The sequence below is a fragment of the Rhipicephalus microplus genome, chromosome 3, assembly GCF_043290135.1.
Source record: "Rhipicephalus microplus isolate Deutch F79 chromosome 3, USDA_Rmic, whole genome shotgun sequence".
In the NCBI taxonomy this organism is placed as follows: domain Eukaryota; kingdom Metazoa; phylum Arthropoda; class Arachnida; order Ixodida; family Ixodidae; genus Rhipicephalus; species Rhipicephalus microplus.
Window position 1 is genome coordinate 162,458,823 of NC_134702.1, and position 23,158 is coordinate 162,481,980.

The 23,158-nt window shown below is 47.0% G+C and overlaps 1 protein-coding gene across 2 annotated transcripts in view; it reads right to left on the reverse strand.

Annotated features, from left to right (window-relative positions):
• Nucleotides 1-23,158, reverse strand: part of LOC119180320 (heparanase) — a 73,547-nt gene that overhangs the window by 35,836 nt on the left and 14,553 nt on the right. Inside the window, exons 4-7 of one of the 2 annotated variants that reach the window (XM_075890394.1) lie at nucleotides 15,758-15,927; nucleotides 6,998-7,173; nucleotides 3,142-3,312; nucleotides 1,718-1,868 (exon numbers count right to left, since the gene is read on the reverse strand). In XM_075890394.1, the coding sequence (XP_075746509.1) occupies nucleotides 1,718-1,868; nucleotides 3,142-3,312; nucleotides 6,998-7,173; nucleotides 15,758-15,927 (668 nt within the window). The remainder of the gene's footprint in view (nucleotides 1-1,717; nucleotides 1,869-3,141; nucleotides 3,313-6,997; nucleotides 7,174-15,757; nucleotides 15,928-23,158) is intronic. The other variant, XM_075890395.1, reaches the window with a different exon arrangement.

Here is a 23,158-nt window from a genome sequence, read left to right on the forward strand (position 1 = left end):
AAATCAAATGTCACGCGAATTCGGTCTCGCCAACTTGTTAGTATGTTGTGCGGTCTGCAGTAATATTTCACGTACCTTTAACTATGCTTGCTCTTCAAGTATGGAAGCGAAAACAAAGTATATATCTTATAAAATTGCAACTACAGCTTTATAGCTCTGTCATGGCAAAGGAAAATTATAAGTCAGCTCCACTTCAATGTGAAACCATTGTATGCTGAAGCAAACAGAAAATTACGAGGAGCTGCTTGCACGGGACATAGCGTATCTTCAAAAAAGACGCTTTGTTTGTTAATGTTGTTGTTTTGTTGCTTATTCGAAGATAGCTTGCATGGACCCACAGAAATGGCTTCTGCTGTCGCATTTTGTTCTGATAGTACTAACTGCATTCTCGAATGACTGTACGCATTACACGGCCCGACAAACTTCAGTTCTTTTCCTTGAGCACGACTAGCATGTCGGCTGCCTTCTGCCCTCTAATCCTCACCATAATCTCCCTGTCTCTAAACGTTACGTCTATCATTTGTTGATACTGCATTCGTGATTGCCGGTATTCAATTGAGCATCCATATCAGATTGTAAAACTAATGTGCTCTGCATTCATACAGAAGGGCGAAAGGGGGCGAACGCTGCGTGCCCTATAGGTGGGCAATGTATGACCCGTTGTTCGCAATAAGAAGCCGGCACGAGCATGAGGACATGCGGGAACACAATTCAGTGCATGTATTTTAATAGTTCAAAAACTTGGCTAGGTACGTATAATCTGTGAGTGTTATGACGTTCCAGCCATGAGAGTGCATTGACACACGGAGACAAACAGCTGTCTTCATACGAACGCTTCTACCCTTTCAAACCAGCGGTTAACTACGAGGCTGCAGTACAGCTTCGGGCATCAGTTCGCACATTTATTAAACTGACGTAATTAGTGGCGCACATAGCACTTGAAATTCCATGGAAAATATTTAAAACAGTGAGTTCTGTATGCGCTACTTGCTGCGCCGACACCATCGTTGTACTAGGTCTTAAAGTGTGAAGCGCCCTCGATCGCCCTCCAGCAACAAAGGATAGGCAATATTTAGTCCTGACCGTGTGCGCTCTTGCTCACTTATTGCAATGTCCGACAACACCGTTCTGCAAACGAGACGATATATTTCGGGCACCCGACCCTGCGCGCATTGTGAGTGAAATTCTGAGACCGAAGACTGGCTTGGCCTGTTTTAGGGTAAGGCCGGAGCCCCACCGTCATTGAAAATAACAAAGCATGCCCCCGCTGCGCGTGTGCAGCCATCATGCTTCTCCTACTGAGCCTTCTTACACCTTTGTGTTTGCCTACCTGACCTCGGAAATTAACAAGAACGGGAAGGTCGGTGTTACAGAGCTATAGTTCGAGCTAAAAGGGTTTAAATATAGCTGTGTGTGGTTCTTTATTTTGCATGGTGAACCACGATTTCTTTGCCGACGGTGCGAGGCATATGCAGTAATTCACTTTTTGTCTCTCATCGTACGGTGTATTGCGTTTGGGTATAGACCAAAGTGTAATCGTTTTGGTCTTAAAAAACAACCCTTGATATTTTAAGTCTTTGGAATTGATCAATTTGCAACAGTTGCAGAATGTTTTCTTTTCGCGTGCCTCCCAGGCTGGCAAGAAATATTGTTGATGAAGTGTACGTGTTTGAAACTGATTTTGCCGTGTTGTACATGTAGCCGTTTTGCTACTCACCCGTCGAGGAATGCGAGGGCGTCCGGCGAGGTGTCTCCAATGTCTGGACCCACAAGGTTGCCCTTCGCCGGCCAAAAGAGTAGCAGGTGCCGCAGGGCACTGTAGTCGCGAGCCAGCTCATCCGCATGCACCAAACCGGTGGCCTCCAGTTCTACGTGTTCAAGCGTGTGTCTCATTAGGAGCTGCTCATGAATCAGCATCCCCATGGTACAACCAAATATGTTCAAGAAAAAAAAACTATGGTGTGGCGTTAGCCGCAACACGCTCATACGACAAGAGACCAACTATTGACCACTCAGACTATGAGTTTCCTGTGTCAATGTGAACTTCAATAGGCATACGCATGGCTCCCAATTTGGGGGAGGGAGAGGGGAACTACGGAATTTTCAATGGATGAAAAAAAAAACATTGCCTGCTTCTCTGAATCACCTGCCCTTGCACCGTGGCTTTATAGGAGTAAAAAAAAAGTACGGAACCATTTCTTGGAACTTAACACGAAGGGTCTTAAGCCAGCAGTGTCGTCGAAAATGTGCGTGTTCATAAGACGTAGTAACGACAAGGGACAGACATTAAAAATGGTCCAACAATAGAAGTGTTGTTAGCCTGGACATATATAGGCATGCGCAGGGTCTCCCTACAAGGGGGTGGGGGGCGGAGTAAGGTTTGTCGCAGAGCTTAGATCTCTTTATTATGCCAATATATGATACTGTCCTTGTGCCTCCCTCCATACTAGGTGACTAAGACCCCCCCCCCCCCCCCTGCCTCTCCCTCGTGCGCAAGCCTATGGGCTTCGAGTCAACGTTTTCATTAGTGCACTTGAAGTAAAAGCAAAAGTTGTCTTTTTTCGAAAAGCATTTGCCTTGCATTAACAACACTAGCTTTGGATTGATGCTCCCATATTCTTGTCAACCTTCCACTCAATACTAGTTATTCTCCATGTAACATGGTTTTCGTAGTAATAGCGTCTTGATAAATATACCTAAGTATGGTAAAGTGTAATACGAAAGGGGGTTCTCTGCTCTCCTATTTTCACCTAAGCATAAAGAATGCCGGCAACACACCATTCTCACGCACGTCCACAACAACTGCCAGCGTTTGATACGGAAGCGAGCACCACCTGCTTCGAGGGTCTTCACAAGCCGCGCAGAGCATCAGTGGCCGGCCATCCGAGCCGTAGTTACAAATGCCTGCTCAGAATAGTGACCGCGTGGCCTGCTGCTGGGAACCTGCCGGGAGTCCGCTTGAACATGTAGAAGCTCAATGATTCTTTTGGTGGCATTTCAACTAGAATCGCCCTATGAGGACGGTACTTCGGGCTCTGCCATACATCTCTTCGCCGTGGTATTTGGCAGAGCTCAGCCGCCAAGGCAACGTCACGACAGATGGAGAACGGGACATCTTGAACAGCCGTCTGCAGCCCTTACCACTTCCGAGCTGCCAGTGAACCTTAAGCTTGAGCAAGTCACTGAACCGCAGCAGGCGCACAGCGTTCGATGAGTCCCAGGCTCCGCTGCGCCTGTTCAGTCCGTTGAGACTGAACAGAAGCTCCCAGCCGACGGCCTTCACGAACGAGTTCAGACGAATCCAGTCGTCGCCTGGTGAAAGAGAGTGTCTGAGTGACGTTAATCAGATATTAGAAGAAGTCCCCGCCATATCCACAAACGGAATGATGTTAGAGGAGCTTGCACGGCGATGAATCGGTAAACAACGAATCGTTCGTACACACTTCCCACCGTCGTAGATAGACGGGACGACGCTGTTATATATACATTACATACACAATCTTTAATAACTTACCTCTAGGTGCATAGCATGCATTTTCATGAACTGTATGCATTTTAAATACACAAAAGAAGTTATGGAAAGTACAAGAAAGGCTTTGCTCGATGATGATCGCTTTCCATAATATCAATGTTCAGATCTCTGACGAGCATGAAGGGAGCGTGTTTGACCTCAGTCCTGTAAGGCTGCAATGCCTTCTCAGTGCACTTGGTGAGGCCACCTTCTGACATGTTCGGTGTCATGGCTATGACTGCTATACCGGATGAGAGCTTAACAGCGGCATGCTCCCCGTTACGGCAATGACTGGTTATTGGAAACGTGAGATTTTCAGCCGTATCAGGTAGCTTGACGTAGATCTCGACACCGCCCGCAGGACGCCCCGTTTCTTTACTGCAGATGGCTGGAAACCCATTGATGTGCATGTTTCAAGCGTTCCATGTCTCCGTGAAGCCGAGCACGTCGGCTGCGTTCAGGACGGGATCATGCTCTATGTCCTGAGCATGTTTGTTGAGCGACCACACGTTCAAAAGAGCAAAAGCAAACTTGGTCGAGCGGAAAGCCAACATCTTGGGCAGCGGCGTGCCATCTAATGACCATTGTTGTAATCAACAGAGAGAACACCGTGAGCGGTGACCGGAGTAGTGTGCACTGGCAACACTGATGTACATGCCGGCCGCCACCGCCGCCGGACAGGGTGCGAGCATAAGCAGCTTCATGATGAAACAAGCGCCAATAAGTGCGAACCCTCAAAAAGGACACCGAACGAGGGCTTATTAGGAAACAAAAATGTTTTTTTCAGAACGAACACTCTCATATATGCACTCCATGCATGTCCTCACAAACCCCCTGTTGTCATCAGCAACGTGAAATGACGAAAGAGCACCCTTACAATCGATTGCATAGAACCAAAAAAAAAACGCTTTAATCTCCCCCCCCCCCGAAAAAAAGAAAAAAAAACAAGAAAATGCACTCAGTCATATTACGTCCAAAAATGCAAATTCACAATCTGTTGGCAGAATGAACGCGTGGCTGACGCACTTGTCTCCTCTCTAATTCCATACGCTTCCATTACTTCTCTCCTCACCCACTTCTTGTGCATCAATTATTTGTGCGTCAGAAAGTTTTGACTGGCAAGTGCACTCCTTGCAATGCTTCGCTAAATGTGAGTCTGGGGCCCCCTTTCGGGAACTGCCATGTTCACAAAGGCGGAATTTCAAGCAACGACTTGATTGACCAACGTATTTCTTTCACACGTGAATGATATTCCTTAAATGACTTTTTTTTCACTCAACATAGCTCCTACCATTTTTTAATGTGATAAGTGCGTGAGCCAGTCATCTGTTCTCTCAACAAATTTTGAGATTTGCTTTTTTGGACGTAACATGACCTTTTTCTCTTGGTTTCTTGAAGTTTTTTTTGGGTGGGGGGGGGGCAAAACACGCCTTTTTACCGGTTGTATGCTACCGAATACACAAGTGATCTTTCGTTATTTCACGTTGTTGATGATAATAGGGTAGTTTTTCGTGATGTCCATGTGCGATACGCATGAGTGTTCGTTTCTTACAATAACAACTTTTCAGTTGCTATGTAAGCGCTCGTCTTGTGTGATTTCTGAGTGTTCGTACGTATTGCCTGTTGTCTCATCATGAACTTGTACCAACATGCCCTACTGGCCATCATCACAAGAAGCTTCCCGAGCAAGTTGTTAAAGATTAGTAGATTCTGCGCACTCTCGGAATCTATGGTCTGCCGAGCTAGGGATGAGAAGCTAGCATTGTTGCAATGGGCGCTTCGTTTCGAAAAATAAAAATTTTCTGTTGTTAGTAGGCGCTCGTCCTGTGTCCTTTCTGAGTGTTCGTGCTTGTTGGCACTTGTTTTAATATGAACTTATGCCAACTTGCCCAACTGGCAGTCATACGAATCTTGACGAGCAAGTTGCTAAATGTGGTACATTCCGAGCAATTGGGGAATCTATGCTGAGCCCAACTAGGGACGAGAAGCTGGCATTATGGCACTGGACGCTTCAAAACGTTTATACAAACGTTTCGAGAATGAAGGACGTCTTTGGGCAAATAGCGTATTTTAGTAATTTTACTAGAAGACTCGATGACACACTGTTGATATAGCCACTGTGGCGGTGCTGGCTGAATAAGCTCGACGAGGGGCTGTTCCTAAATCCTTCATTTTCGATAGGAAAGTGCAATGCGAATCACAGTGGATTTTGAGAGCCTTCACGATCACCGTGTAAGAGTGGGGGCGGCAAGCTTGTTGTGTGGCGTGGTTGCTGGACAATCGGGTAAAGTGGCGAACCACGAACACCAAACTACAGTTCAGCTACGGGCCACCGCCAAGCATGCGTTGCGTCGGTGGCGTTGGTAGAACACGACACACATTTCTAAGCGAAGCGTGTTATGAGTTACACATTCCGATATCAGGGGCGGCAGTGCTGCCTTACTAACACCCGGGCCGCTCAAGGACAGATAGAAGAAGCCTACAGATGCAGTCTTCAAATCGCTCGCTGTTCTAACCAGTGCTGCCATTAACCAAAGGGACGACGGCACAAACACAAGTGACGCCATAAACCTAAATCACCACGCCGGAAGTGCAAAGTCGAAGGCCATTGGCTGATTTGAGCATTGTGAGCTGGATAGTTACAGTCACCGTCGCGAGATGCCATGATGTGCGCCTGCGCTCACTGGCGATCGCACTTAAAGTAAGCCACGGTCGAAGGTAAAAAAAATGCTGAATGTTATGACACTCGCTAACTAGCAGACGTGGCTTCTTGCTCTTTTTTCATTCTTCATCAGCCTTCCTACGTAATTTTCAGCATACTGGCTGGTATGAAAGGAGAGAGAGAAAGTGCTTGAAGCGTGCGACAAATCCTGGTGGCTATGCCCATACTTGGAGAATTCTAAAACTTCTTGCGGCATTCAATCAGTGGGGCACAAGACTTCATTGAGAAAGCTATTCAATAATTACTTAGTGATTATTAGGGCTACTTTATTTCAGCCAAGAAACGTTTCGCGATGAATATGTTCCGGCTGCCCGCATATCATATTGGAAAGGCTACAGCGCACATGCAGGCAACGTGAAACCTAAAGATCTGACTTGTAAATTGCAATAGTGAGCAACAAGAGAGGATTGAATTGAAGAAAACCGGGAAAGTTAAGGTTGAAGAAAGCATCTTTCACATGATTGCAACACTTCCTATGGAAAAAATGCTCCGCTCTGCAAAAAAAGGTCCATACAGGGCCGTTTGAAGCTGACAAGGTGCGTGTTGTAGTGACTCAGTGCGCCCCCATCTTCCGCTGATTTACTCCATAGTGAAGCACCGACCTTGAGTCCTCAAGTCACCGTCTGGCTTTCCCATGCACAGTACACACAGTTTCCGTATTTTTTAACTTTTTTCTCTTTGAGGTTTGCTCGAAAGGACAGATACCGTCTTCCGGATGCTACCATGCTGATCTATGCGCATGCGTGTCCATGCGTATTGCCTACCATGCATGACAAGTGGCCCCTTGTACTCCGGGTAGAGCACGTTGTTCTGCCAGTCGCGCACCGGGTCCGGCGTGGTGCGGTTCTTCTCACTGAACAGCAGCAGGTTGCTCGTGGTGCCTCCGACACGGAGTACGCTCGGCGCCAGGGATCGACACAGTGCCAGCAAGCGAGGGTTCCTGTGATAAACGGTAGTAGTAGCACGTGTCTTCCCCTTCAGGCAAGCTGTACGTACAGTCACCCAAATCTCTAACTAGCGCAAGCTTTAGGAGCTTGCTCCTTTTGCTGAGGGGTTGTCTCTCGTCGTTGCACCGTAGTGTACGCTAGTGCTCATTGCTACCACTAGAGGCGCAGCTGGGCTCTTCGTTTTAAAAACGTTCACTGGATGGCGCGCCGCCGCTCAGGTGACGCTCGCTCTACTTTCGGCGCGTGCTCTAGTTGGTAGTAGACTGCTAGGTGGCCAGGCCTATATATAGCGCTCGTTCTCGGCGTGCTTCCCTTTTCTTTCACCGCACATCACTCAGTGCGCGTCGATAACGCTACCCACTATGAACACCTTAGAAGCCAAGGCGGTGGCGTGAAGGACTTGAAATGCGGCTGCAGCGCGGCCTCGTTGTCGGAGCCCTTCTCGAACTTTATACTGCATCTTATAGTTCAAGATCCCCTGGCTTTGTAGTTTATGAATTACAAAGCCAATATGCTAAAAGGAAACGTTCCTGCAAGCTTATGTGATCCGTAAATAGGTTCTTGAGCAAAATATATAGACTGCATTGGTATATAAATATCTGCCTATAGTACATTGATATGTAAATAATAAACATTGTGTATATAATGTGTACATACAATCACACCGCAACAACTCTCGTGTCACGTCCTTGTATGATGATAATTGCGCATATGTGCGGAGAATTTAGAAGCCGAGACCCTTTGTCAGGCTGTATAGCCTTCTGTCTGTGCTCCTGCTCCTGTAAGTTTTTTTAGGGCAAAATAAACTTTCAATTCAAAAAAATTAAAAAAATTAACAGTTTACCGCATTCGGCCTCTGCAGCAAGCTCCTTCTTCATCATTCACTTCGCGCATATGCGGAATTTCTTTTGTATCTTCACCGTATGACTTCAGTTCTAAAAACGAAATCGCACACATCTCCTCGTAAAGAGAATACTGAGTAGTATGCGTAGCAGCCATGGTTCTTCTTAAATTACCGTATGAGGTGCTTCTTATTCGTCACTATTTATGGTAATGGTTGCGCACACAGCCGCTTTGAAAGACTTCGCCTCCGCCGAACCTATGCTCATGTTTTCATTCTTACTGCTGTCACTGTATGTGTGAGGAGCAAGCGTTTTTATTACACACAGCAGCGTAGCGCTGCAAGTGGTCTCCACTCATACCAGAGCACGCACCGGACTGCAGGGCGAGCGCTCTGCCGCAAAGCCATATATAGTGGGCGCTCCGAGTACTAGCGTGGCTACGGCGACCAGGGTTGCCACTTCTAGCTACTTTTCGCCAAATTGACGAATTTCAGAGGCCCATGGTAACCTAAAATTATTAATGTCAACGTGGCGAATTTCTGGTGATTTTCGGTTTGTTGTGTTGGCTCAATTGTGCATTGTACTTAAAGTGTGTTTAAAAAGTTCAGTGAGAACATTTCTTCTCAATTTCGTAGTTTTAGACGCACCGGTAAAAGGCGCAATTTAGTACGTCTGTCCCGTTTCTCATGTGTATCTCCTAGTTCACCTAAATCCTGGAGGAACAGGTGGATCCATCAGCAAACTCCCAGCCAAATTTACGTCAGGAGACGGCTTCGTGAGGCGGGGGTGTTATACTGCGTTTTTTGTTTTTTTTTGGGGGGGGGGCTTTTTTGATTTCTTGAAAGTATCGGTTCTGTAGTGACTCGGCAATGGTGCGTGTTTCGACCACGGTTCCCACTGTCTTGAATAGGTTGTCACTGCTGTAGTACCCTCTAATTTAATGTGTAGAGTTTAAATTTATTAACATACTTTTCGGGAGGACCAAAAAGTCGGGCTCCTTCAGGTGGTCTTCTGCAACTGCAGTGAGGTGAATGTATAGCGTAAACATGACCACATAGAAAGAGTGGCGCGGGCATTGCGACAGTTACGCATTACTTTAAAATTTATTCCCGTTGCTCTGTAATCGAGTTCGATATTCGGACTCAGGATTCCACTGCTCTGAAATTCTCTACATTTGCAGCAGGGCTGTCTGCGGTGTCCATCTCTAGTTGTCGTGACTGCTTCATCCTGTATTCACTGCAGATCAAACCATCACAAACTTTTGTTATGGGGAGCTAGCACTCAGGAGCACTACTAATGAATGCATGTCGTTTCTCAGTGCTGCAATTGTGAAGCGGGTGATGTGACTGTCATTGAAAAACGTCAGTGTGATTCAGAATTTATAGATGGTACCATACTCCTCGATGCCATATATAATTCGGAGTTTTCATTACTTTGAACGCCACACATAAGTAGAGTGGGAATGTTTTTGGCGCAATTTGAAAGAAAATGGTGACATTTGCTGACATTTTGCTGATAGTTCGGCGAACTTCTCTCGAAAGTCAGTGGTAACCCTGACGGCGACGGAAAAGGGACAATCCCTAATCATAATCTGCTTGGCATTTAAACAGGGCAAAAGCAAGTGCTCCACAAAGCATGGGCACGCAGAACAACTTTGTTCTATTTTTTTTTGTCATGAAATGGCACTGCGACACAATATAATCACCGCTGCGCATGCTATGTATGTGAAGAATTGGTCGGCTGTACGTACCACAGTAGAGTTAGTCGACTTCAAAAACAACTCTGTTATGCTTGGGTCATACTGAGTTCATATGCTTATACGCGACTTTTGCTCCCCAGTAATGGAAAGAATAGGCGATGTTCGAAAAATGACGGCCATATCTGCGGACAATCTTCACTAACAACATTTTATTTGTATGCACCACATCATTCAAATTTTGTATGAAGTTTTATGGCCAGATTTAATGTGTTTTGTTATTACTCTTGTAATCTTTTATATGTTTAAGCCGAAACAGTTTTTTTTTCATGACTAACCAACATCTAATTATACAGATCATTTTTTCTTTTGTATTTATTTATTTATTTATTTATTTATATTCAATACTGCTATTTAACCCCGACGATAGTGGCTCAAGCAGGGGGCACGAGGGTCTAGCAGGACATGCACAAGCGTTTGCGCTTTATGGCGGTTATACTAAAGGAGCAGTGACATAACCTTCATGCACGTCGCGACTTTTGCGTCCATGTTTAGTTATCGACCCCCCAGTAACGACTTGCTACTGATAATGCAACTATGGGTGAATAAATATCTGTAACATTGATTGATATGACCAGTATCGAGTGATTTTCTAAGTTCGTTGAAATCCCGCCAATTTGTAGCGCTGGCGCGTGGTCACCTCCCGAAGTCATACGCCATCTGATGACGTGGCCACACGAAACAGCGGCGCTAGCTTCAGCTGACATTTCATCTGCTAGGCACGCATGTGCATTCGTAATCTCCTCACCACCACCGTCACTGTCGTCATCAGTGTCTACAAGTGATAACAGAAAACATTGACGAATATGAAACTATTGCGATTCGCGACGTGACGAATAATCGTTGCGATATTGAAGGGCGATATTGAAATTGACGCTGGTCCGAGCAGGCACCTGGAGACACACGTTTGGGCTATGCTGGCTGCAAGGACACAAAACAGGAATAAATGTTGTGAACTGGGCAAGTTCCTATTCTGTTCAGAAAGAAATGGGCAGTCTGGTGGCTAACAACAACGAACGATTAATTAAACTATCACAGGTGAAATGCGTCCGCATCGGAAGCCTTCATGTACGCGCCTCGGAGACCCATAGGTGCAGACATGAAGGCTCCCTATGTCTGCACTGCTCAGAATACCACTCCTGTCAGCGGATTGTGTAACACTTCGCCGGGCTCACCTTCTTTCACTGCTCCCCCCCCCCCTCCTACGCACACACTTTCGCTAAACTGTCGATCTCTCTCTCGTATGCGACGATGAGTGCCCCGTCTTCTACATCTTTCTCCTAATACTACACATTTAGGGGCAAAGCTCCTTATAGCGGCACCCGTTTGTCCCGCGTCCCATCGTGGTATGTAACTAGTCTTACGCTTTGACCTGCAAGGTGGTGCCAAGTATAACATTTTGACCTCCAAGGTGGTGCCGGTGAGAGATTTCTACTGTGCGTTGTTTAACAATAAAATTAGTGCTCAATGTACATGCCTATGGCTGCTAATGGGGAATGAGAGACAGGAGCATTCGGATTTTAGTCAACGCGCACGCTGCGATCCCCATTAGCAGCCGTTCGCATGTACATTGAGCACTATCGGACAAGAAAGGGTTGCTACATTATACTCTCTGGGTGTAACCTCCTTAGTTTTAGAAAGGTCTAGCGAGCGTTGAGCCGCAGGGCCATGAATACAATGAACTAGTATATACCATGAATGAATTCGAGGTGGTTAAAGGGGGGAAGCAGATACGAAGCGCAAGCCGTAAGAAACTAAAAGCTGAATCCTCCTGTCTCTCATTTCACATTAGCAGCCACTGGCATGTACATTGATCACTATCTGACAGGAAAAGGTTGCTACGTTATACTCGCTGAGCGTAACCTCCTTGGTTTTAGAAAGGTTTAGCGAGCAGTGGGCCACAGTGCCAAGAATACAGTGAACTAGTATATACAATGAACTCAAGGTGGTTGAAGGTGGCAAGTAGACCCGAAGCGCAAGCCGTAAGAAAGTGTGCGTGTGCCACCTCTCGTTTAGTCCTTCGAATGTCCACTAAATGGCGGTTTTTCTATATGGGGAATATATGATAAAATATGCGACATGGTGGGACTTGGAGTGTTGAATATATGGACGAATGGACACACAGACAGATGCATGGATGGACGCATGAACGGACGCAGGGGCGGATGCATGAACGAACGCAGGGACGGGCGCACGAACAGACGCATGGATGGTCACACAGACGGACGCATGGACGGACGAATGCTTCGCCCCACTCTCCATTATTCGCTCTGTGGATATGCTGCAAACTTTTTTTTCTCCTATTCTTTTATTTTTTATCTCTTCCCCTGGAAGCACAGGTCGGGAAAACTTGTGGAGCTCACTCCACAAGACTTAAAGGGCCACTCACCAGATTTGACTATTTGGAGCTCACAAGCGCAATGCGTAGACGAGGCGTTCATGATCACGTATGCCGAAATTTGCAACGCTAAGCGCCGTGAAAAAGGGTCAAATTTTGAGATCAAAGCTGCTCACCCTCCACTCTGCCGGAGCACGCGTAGAGAATGAGGGCATGACGGGGGCGTAGGAATGGCCCTACGTACACGGCATTGCAGTGACGTTGGTCCTCTACGTAGACGAGTCTGCTCTGACGTTGTCGACAGTATACCACGTGACATGGGAAAAATTATTTAACACAATATGCGTAGTTTATGTATTTGTTGCTTTAAGATATTATTAAAACCTTATATAAATAACGATACACAATAAAACACTGTGCACGTTTTTTTCACATGTTTTCCCCGTGAAATGCTACGAGATGCGGGGCTAATGTGCCAGCGTTTCACATGCGTTCGTGTCCCCGCGGTCAGCGCATTGAGCAGACGACGGCCGTGAAACGCTCCTACGCGTTCACGCAATCGTTGTGCTCATGTACTCTACCGCGTCTAAGCCAGTGTTTTCAAACCATCCCGCAGAAAGAGTCAGAAGGCCACAAAATAACGCTGGTCAACAAAGCAACGCTGCTCGCGTGCTCGGGGGTTGGACTTGTTTGGGCACGTGATGCGCGCGTCCTCTCATCATGGTGGGATGCTGGACAGGGTGGGGAAGAGATTTGGTTGCGAAGGCTACGCGGAGGAGCAGCAAGGGTTTCGAGCTCACCTCCTCCCATCCTCTTCTCGCACCGCTTCAAAAAACCAGTTATCTCCGCTCGTGATGAACCGATTCGAAAAATTTTTGTGGCAAAATTTTTATCATCGGACACCCAACAAATTCCACTGTCTAATTAAAATTCGCTATGGTACCTGGTGAGTGGCCCTTTAAGAAAATTTTCTTGAGTCGAACTCACGCTCACGAAAGTTTTCTTCAGCCGGACTCACTCGGACTCAAGCTCAACAAAACATTACTCACCCGAACTCACTCAGACTCATGACTCGATCCGAGTCTGAGTGAGTTAACCCTATGAGTCCGTCAGCCGAGAATGACTTCTTCGATCGTAATAACAATGCTCTTTAACACCAATATCTATGTAATCAGCGCGTGCTCTTCTTTGTGTCACTTGCCATAGCATCTTCGAAAAGCCTTTCAAATCGGTGAGGTCATTTTTTTTAAGAGTTGGCATCCTGAGATATAATGAAGAAAATCCCTAGAAGAGTGGGTGGGGGGAGGCAAAGACGCATCCCCTAAGTATTTCACGCGTTTAAACAATAAATATTGAATTGATGCATTAACGACACTTCTTTGAAATACCTGTTGGTATACGAGAGTATGAATGTGAATCCAGGTAAGGCTGATATTAGTGCTGCAGATCACTATATAGAACTTTAGGTCGGCAAAAGAAAGTGAAACTGACTCAGACTCACTTAATATATATATTTTGCGTTGTGGACTCCCTCCGACTCAGACTCGCCAAAATTTTGCTTAGCAGAGCCCCCTCGAACTCATACTCACGAAAAATTTCTTTAACCAGACTCACTCGGACCCAAACTCACAAAAGTATTACTCACCGCACTCTGACTCAGACTCATGGCTTGATCTGAGTCTGAGTGAGTCCGAGTGAGTCGGCTCATATGAGTGAGATCGCCGGCCTATGCCTGCAAGGCAGTGTGCCGTGTCGCCCAAGAGGCAGACATAAATTAAGTGCCTTCTTCCTTTCTTCGAGGACCACCACTACTATTGTGACTCCCGCGCTTCTCTTTCCAGACATGTACGCAGAGAATATCTTGATGTATTTCGTGCTGAATGATTGTGTCGTACGCGATCTCCTAGGCGCCAGCGTAGCTCTTTCCAAACGGTGCCCCGTCCCCGCGCTTCTTCGACCATGTCTCTATCTCATTTTATTTTCTTTCAAGCTTTACTTCACTCTCACTTTTACTCTCTCGTTATGCCTTTACTTGTACGCTACTGATAAGGTGTCGCACTATGACGCAAACAGTTTCGGGGCTCACTTTTCTTTTTATTTTCCAGTTAACCCCTCCCCCCCCCCCTCTACTCGCTTTTTGAGCCAGACATGCGTGCTAGCGTGTTTTGCCCATATAACCTCATGCTCCAAAGAACAGCGTTGCCTCTGCGTCTGTAAGAGCAACGTTCAGTGCATCACGCACAAGCGTGGGGAGACGCAAATTGCATGCGCAGTACTTATTGACAGCATTTACAAATGACCTTCGTAGCTGTCCGTGACACCTTCCTTCTCGCGGTACTTTAAACATCACTACAGTGTAAGTTGCGCACAACGGCTGCCTGACATGCTGGCACATAATGCAGCTCAAGTCGTCGCTCCCAATTATGAAACCCTGACGAGCACACGACAAATTGTTCGAAGTGGTGTGGCGCAGACGCAGGGCTTTATACAACCAACAGAAGCAATGAAAATGGAGCCGCTCAGAGGCGTCACCACCGGTCTGCGCCGCAATGACAATGCTGAGGTCTTTGACGTTATACTTGCTATAGTGCATCGTCACTTGGGCTGCCCTGAACGCGTCTTAATTGTGTCCATCTACCAACGTGCTGAATGGCCCGCTGAGCTTTCGTATGCTGTTTATCCTCAATATGAGATAACTTCTAAGCTACCTACGTGCTTAACAAAAAAAACTAATAATAAATATTGCTTCTGCATACCGAGCTATCGAGTTAGGGCTATACATCTCGAGGTAGAAATTTTACGGCACTGCTCCTTTGAGAATGAAAAACTGACAACTCACTTGTCGCACGAACCCTAAAATGCTTTCTTTCTTGGAAATCTCTTTGGATCTCATTCGAGCGAATTCGCTCAGTGGACGGGTACAGTTGTAAATTTTTCTATTTAATGTGTCACTTATGCTATACCCAGCCTCAAGGTTGTTTCACGCAACACAAAACGTAACCATTTTCAGGCTACAATTTTGCTCACAGAGAAAAAAAGACCATTTGCTCTCACCAGAACAGTCAGTGGCAAGTGACCAACATGTTGGAAATATTCGATCTGTTCGCAGCGCCCCAGTGACTTTTTGCTCGGCACCCGTCGAAATAGCACCGGGCGGACCCGACTGCTAAACTGCGTTGACGTGTTTGTTTCAGTGATAGCCATTGTTGCGCAGTTTTACATAAACGTAGATTGCAAAGTGTTCTTACGTGAGTAAACATGCACGCTCTTCATCACCGTTCGTGAAAACGCTAATATAATATTCTCCAAATATTACATTATGTTTCAAAATTTTCGCAGTGTCTTCGACGAGAAAAAAAACAGCAGCAAGCAATTTTCCTTGCCGAGCCATTCGCAGCTTATGTGAAAACTAAAGCGTTATTAGCGGTGGTAGCGAACAGAGAGAATGGAGTGAACGGAACGATTGTTTTTACTGCGATTGCGGCGTGTGTCACACGCCGCGATTGCAGCCTTTACAGACCCTATTACCGTATACCTTGAGTTTGCTTTATTTGCGCTACAAAAGGGGAGTCGTCAAATAGTAACCAGCTATATACCAAGGATCAATTATCCTAAGCAGTGGTTATAGAGAGAGTACTCACTCAAGGTCAAGCTCTAGCCAGTCCCACGATCGTCGGAAGAGCGCGGCGTCCAGGTTGAACGAGACAAAGCGGTCGTCGACGATGTGTGCCGGTGCACCCAGGTCCACGGAGAAGTTGCAGACGCGGCGAGCTCCCTGAACAGGCACTCCAGATGGCATCCACGGGGCATCCTGACGAGAGCGATTTGTTCGTTTATGGTTCCTACAATGAGTTCTTAGTTCCGGCGTTGAATCTGCTGGCATCATCTATTTCAAGTCGAAGCTTCACACACTGTTCACGGCCCCTAAATGATCATAATATAACGACTTGTATTAACACCTCCACCAGCAACTCCACAAACGAAGTGACAGCTTCAAAACAAAGGCGACGTTTACAAGGTGGCGTTACAAGGGCCAAATCTCAAAAGAAAAGGGGGTGCAACAAAGTCAGAAAGCCCATGGCACGTGAACTGTATTCTGTCTTCGTGTGCTTCTTTCTTGCCAACGGATTACTCACATGACAGCTTCACAAAGGCGCAGTGCTGCAAGCTACTGAGCAAACATGGAAGACAAATATGCTGCATTCATGACGACTGCCACCGGCTTATGTGCATTTCTTTCCTTCCTACTGCATGAGCCAACATGGACTATTTTATTCCCAACGGTCAATCACACCATCATCATATTGCCAGCTAGAGTTGTGAGCCAGCAAGCCCTAGCCAGCCGAAAAGGGCAAAGAGAACGAAGAAGTGCGTGTTAGCGCTTTATTTGAAGATACACGCTCGTGTCTTACTGCCCCGCTGTTCCTGTCTTGTCTCTACGGCTCTTGGTGCGTGAAAAACTGGTGGACGAGCTGGGTGATCTATGCACCGTACCCCTCCTTATAGCAAAAACTCAAGCGTCGTACCGGTGGCGACTTTTGTGCACCGCGCCAGCCGAAAAATTCCAGGGCAATCCCCTGAGTTTGGACTGCTCGCAAACAACATGACAGCTCCGACCAGCTCTACCGACACCAACCGAATCAGTACGAACGGCACAACACCGCTTCATTGCACCTTACTCACACCACGAACACCAAAAACTTTTCATGGCAATGCACTTGCGGATGTAGAAGATTGGCATGTTCATTACGAGTTTGTTGCCGTGCACAACCAGTGGGACGACGCAGACAACCACCGGCACGTCTATTTCAGTCTTTTGGACGGCGCACGTGTGTGGTATGAAAACCGGGCAGGTATTCTCATATCACGGCAAGACTTCAAATGTCGACTTCTTGGGACATATGCCAGCCCTCAGCGTCAAGAAAGAGCTAAGCGCGACCTGCAGTCCCACATACAAATGCCGAACGAAAGGGTTGCGATGTATGTCGAGGGAATGACGTGTCTTTTCCACCGAGCTGACCCCGGCATGCAGAAGAAAAGAAGGTACGACACCTCATGCGCGGGGTGGAAGAGCAGCTTTTCGGTGGGCTTGTACGCAGTCCACCAAAGACTGTGTCAGAATTTCTCACAGAAGCCGTCCCCATGGAAAGCACTCTTAGTCCCCGGGCCACGTCATATAAATGGCACGTCGACGCTTCAACTACGGACTACTTGGGAGCATTCGGTGGCCAAACGGACTTCTTCCGAGAGCTCATACGTTCAATCATCCGCGAAGAACTTCAGCAGCTGTCAGTGCCCTCGCAGCTTACTAACTCCTCGTTGTCCAGCGTTGTCCAGCATGCCCTAAGAGAACCGCCTTTGATGCGAGATCAATCATCCGCGAAAAACTTCAGCAGCTGTCAGTGCCCTCGTAGCCTACTATCTCCTCGTTGTCCAACGTTGTCCGAGATCCAGCATGCCCTAAGAGAACCGCCTTTAATGCGAGATTATCAACCACCCAGTGACTTCCCCCGCATGGCGTATGCTCAAGCTTTGCAGCAACCTATTACACCTGCAATCCCGCAACCAACCGTGGCCCTTGCCATGCTGCAGACGGTCCAAGCAGTGCCTTATTTCAGCGCACCTCGCCTGATCTCGCGGAAATCAGACGTCTGGCGTGCACCAGATTGACGTCCTCTCTCCTTCCACTGTGGCGAAGCTGGGCATCTGTACCGACAGCGTCCTTACCGCCAACTTGGACTGTGTGGATTTTACACAAACTCATCCCCCTCCCCCCCCCCCAGGTTCGGTCAGTGGCCCCCTGAAATTGAAGAGTATGTGGCTCAGCAGCGCGGAACTCCGTCATTCTTGCAAAAGCCACGCTCCCCGTCACCGCGGCGATTTTATCCGTACCTATTCGATCGTGTCGCAGGGTTGGTCACCCAGTTCACGCCGAGAAAACTAACCACAGCGACCTTCGGGGGCGAGGCCACTCATACTGGACAAGTTCAAGGCCTCCTACCGATGCTTCCGCAAACTGACGACTCCCCGACGACGACGACACCAGCTGGTTCCGCAAAGATTTCATTAAACATTCCAGTGCTGCTCGACGGTGGCAAAGTCAGTACTTTAGTTGACATGGGTGTGGATTTTTCTATATTAAGTGAAAAACAGGCTGCTCTTCTGAAGAAATTGACGATGCCTTGAAACATCAGGCCAATTTGTAATGCTGGCGGGCACATAATCACGCCACTCGGCGTGATGATGTGCGAGTGTTCTTGAAGCTATACAATTCGCTGACCTCACCCACAAGCCTAAGAAGTGCCATTTTGGCTACAAAGAACTGAAGTTCCTGGGTCACGTTGTGAGCGCTGCAGGCGTTCGGCCCAATCACGAGAAAACTGCCGCTGTGGCCGCTTATGTAGCTTCGACAGACAAGAAAAGTCTTTAAGGTTTTCTGGGGCTCTGCGCATACTATCGCTGCTTTAGTGAAAACTTCTATAAAATTGCCGGAGCCTCTCATCAGACTTACGCGTGACGACACCCCATTCATGTGGACTGACGAACAAACGACTGCCTTTGCGAAACAGCAAAATCAATTGTCTTCCCCTCCTGTACTTGGTCATTTCGATGAGGACGCTGACACAGAAGTTCGCACTGACGCAAGCAACATTGGTCTCGGAGCTATCTGGGTGCAAACACAAGATGGGACCGAACATGTGATTGCCTACGCGAGCCGCACTCTATCACGTGCCGAGACCAACTATTCAACGTCAGAAAAGGAATGTCTCGCGGTAATATGGGCGATTTCAAAGTTCAGACCTTATCTCTATGGGCACCCATTCAAAATTGTGACTGATCACCACGCTTTATGTTGGCTGGCTAACCTCCGAGACCCCTCTGGACGATTAGCATGATGGAGTCTGCGACTTCCGGAGTTCGATGTCACCATCCTATACAAGTCGGGTAGAAAGCATGAAGACGCCGACACGCTATCACGAGCACCTCTGGAATTCGACGATACAGCTTGAGAAGACGACAGTGCCTTCTTGGGAACTCTCAGTGGGGCAGACCTCCTGAGTAAGCAACGAGTGGACCCCGAGTTAAGGCCTATCATCGATCATTTGGAAGGCAGCGCCACGTCCATTCCTCGCCCACTTTTCCGTACGTTGCCGTCATTTTGCTTACGACACGGCATATTATACAAGAAAAACACTGGTGTCGACAGCAGATCTTAACTTCTAGTCGTTTCTCAAGACCTTCGTGATGACATCCTATTAGCCTGCCACGATGAGCCGACATCGAGCCATCTGGGATACTCACGGACGCTCTACCGGGTATGACAGCTATATTTCTGGCCAAAACTCGCAGCTTGTGTCAAACGCTACGTGCAAGGATGCCGTGAATGTCAGCGTCACAAGTCATCACCTATAAGACCTGCAGGCCTCCTATAACCCATCGACCCACCGCGTACGCCATTTGACCAGGTTGGGATGGACCACCTTGGACCGTTCCCTTTGTCTCACTCCGGAAACAAGTGGATCATCGTCGCAACTGATTACTTGACGCGTTACGCTGAGACAAAACCACTGCCACGTGGTACAGCATCTGAAGTCGCCCAGTTATTCATGCACTACAATATGCTTCGTCACGGCACCACGTCATTCATCATCATTGACCGAGAATCAGCGCTTACGGCAAAACTGTTAGACGACATCTTCAAGCTCAGTTACACGAACCACCGCAAGACAACCGCATACCATCCCCAGAGTAACGGCTTGACAGAAAGACAAAACGAAACGCTGGCGGACATGATTTCTATGTACGTGGATGTGTAGCATAAAACATGGGACGAAATCCTGCCATACATAACGTTTGCTTACGACGCCGCAACCCAGGAAACGACAAGGTTTGCACACTTCCGCCTCGTTAACGGTCGAGACGTGCAAACCATGCTAGTAGCTTGGATGCCTTGTGACATCGACCAGCACGAGCTGCTAACTCCTGATGTCGAGGATTACATTCAGCGTGCAGAGGAAGCACGTCAACTAGCTCGCGTGCACACAAGATCGCAGGAATGCGAAGACGCCCTAAGGTACAAATCCAACATCGACAAGTCACCTATCAACCTGGCAACTAAGTGTGGGTCTGGACTCCTGTTAGACGGCGAGGTCTCAGCGAGAAGCTCCTGAGAAAGTACTGCGGACCTTACAAACTATTACGGCGGTAGAACGAGGTCAACTATGAAGTTATTCTAGACGGAGGCTCGGCAACGATTCAGCGCCACTCACCACGAACAGAAATTGTGCATGTCGTCCGCCTAAAACCTTATTTTACGCGGTGATACTCGCCTTATTGTGCACGGGCAGCAAACATTTTCTTTGTTGTCCGTTAAGTCTCGAATTAACTGTGAACTGTGTTAATGCTTTGTTCTTCTTATGACCAACCACAGACTTTTTTTTGCACCTGCATGTGCTCTGTACACTATAAGTATTCTTTCTCCTTTTTTTCCCTTATGGGTCCTGCTGTCCCCTTGTGTATAAGCATCGAGTCGATGCTCTAATGGGAGAGGGATTAATGACACCTAGATTTAAGAGCCAGCAAGCCCTAGCCAGCCGAAAAGGGCAAAGAGAACGAAGAAGAAGTGTGTGTTGGCACTTCGTTTGAAGATACACGCTCGTGTCTTCCTGTCGCGCTGTTCCCGTCTTGCCTCTACGGCCCTTGGTGCGTGACAATATGATGACCGACGCCATTTTTCTACGTGGCAACTTGGAAGCAGTACAAAAGTACATACTCTAGCGTGCTCATCAGCTTTTCACGTTAGCTCACTTCAGAGTTAGTAGCGGCTTGTCGCACGTGATTAATTGTGTCCCTGTCACCCAACCCCTTCTTCTTCATAAGTTATCTATCTCTCTATTGCAGCATCTGAACATAATAATGAATGTATATGTGTGGGTGTCGTATAGCGTCTTCGAGATACCCGCTACGAAATGGTTCGGCAATCAGAATGATGAATTTGTCCTTCACGACTTCAAAGAAAGCATTGTGTTAAAACGTATGTGGAAAAACGCTGCAATGCACCACCATTTTGTCGCAGCTCAGTGCTCTCCAATACTGGTGACACATGCGAAATCATTTAAATTCGTTAACCCTTAATCTGCAAGTAATGCAAGTATTCTGTGGTTATTATTCCAATAGTGGCGCTGCCCTTCCGGGCGCGAAACATTTATCTTGCTATGACTCAGGATGATAACAATATGGCTTACGATGGTGCGAGTTTGTGCAGACATCTTTTTATGAAATGGTGCCACCGAATGAGACCGCAAAAAACGCATGGACACCAGCGTGTACTCTGTCAACTGAAGTCATCCTCGCATACCCGCCCATCGTTACGAAAATGAAACAAAGCAAGAAACATTTCCGAATGTAATTACTGGTGTCTTGCAGCAAGCACAAATAGTTGAGCTCAAACAACAGCTATTGCCGCCCCACGCCAAAAAAAATAAGTTGGCATGTGTTTCATCAAATCTGACAGGCCTTTTTTCAACCAAAACGTGAGTGCGACATGCGCTTTATACGGTCAATAATTATACTTTTTTCCGGTATGCCTTATGCCAATGCTAGACGTAATGTTGCGCAAGCTGCCGTAATACACTCTTCACTGCAATATCACTATGCAACAGGAAGCACGCGGTTAAACAATGTACGTGTCTGCTATGGGACAGCTGTAAGGGCATTTGGAAATATGTTAGTTGATATAAAGTACCACTTAGTTTAATGTGGCACAGCGCTAACCTTAGGGGAGGTTCTTGGGTTACGGCACAACACATGTTACAACACATTCAAAGGTTATACCAAGCTGGCGTCGCTTAGGAACACGTAGGCAAAAGTAGTTATGAAAATAGAAAAAAATTAGGACGCAGACGGTAAAGAAAAATACGGGAAAGAAAGCGATATAATATATGAAATCAAAGTAAGCAAAAAGATAAAGGAAAAGACAGAAAAATCACGAAAAGAAAAATAGAAAGAGAGAAGGAAAGAAAGAAAATCCGAAGAGAAACAAAGAAGGCTGTCCCAGCTGAGAAGTCCAATATGGCTTAGCAACATTAGTGCGAAGTTGTCTTTATTTGTTTCATCAAGCTACTGGCGAAAAGCATGCATGCTGGACATCACGAGGGCAGATGGTGGGAGCACATACGACGCCGAACCCTCGCAGCCTAATGTTGGCTACTTGCCCCACCGTGGTGGTCTAGTGGCTAAGGTACTCGGCTGCTGACCTGCAGGTCGCGGGTTCAAGTCCTGGCTGCGGCAGCTGCATTTCCGAAGGAGGCGGAAATGTTGTAGGCCCATGTGCTCAGATTTGGGTGCACGGAAAGGGCTGAGAATAGGGTTCCTAGTAGTACACTAACCAGTCCAGATGGCATTCCAATTATGCTGATAAATACAATGGGTCCGAAGTCAAAGCAGATTCTGAGAGAGGCAGTGAGCAAAATAGTAACCGATGGTGAAGTCTCTGATGGATGGAAACTTAGCAGGATGAGCATGATCTATAAAGAAAATGGGGACAAAGCTGACAAACAATTACCCTCCCATAACAGTGACATCAGTGGTCTACAAGCTGACGATGCATATTATAAAGGAAAGACTGCAGGCATGGATATATGATGAGGGGGTGCTGGCGGACCTGCAAAATGGGTTTTGGTAACACAGGATGTTGGAAGACAATCTGTTCTCACTGACACAGTGCATCGAAATAGCAGAAAAGGAACACAGGCCCCTGTGGATAGCATTTTTGGATATCAAGGGAGCGTATGATAGCATGGTTCAAGAGGACTTCTGGGGAATACTGGACACACCAAGTAGAGAATATGGGGTCACTAATCTTTTAAAACATTTATAAAGGTAAAAAGGTAGTTATTGAGCGGGAAAAGCAGGTACCCCAGCCCACAGAGGTAAAACGGGGGCTTAGGCAAGGGTGTCCTTTGTTATCCTTGTTATTCATTGTTTGCCTACAATGATTAGAGACAAAGTTAAATGGAACTGGACTTGGTTTCAACCTCCCT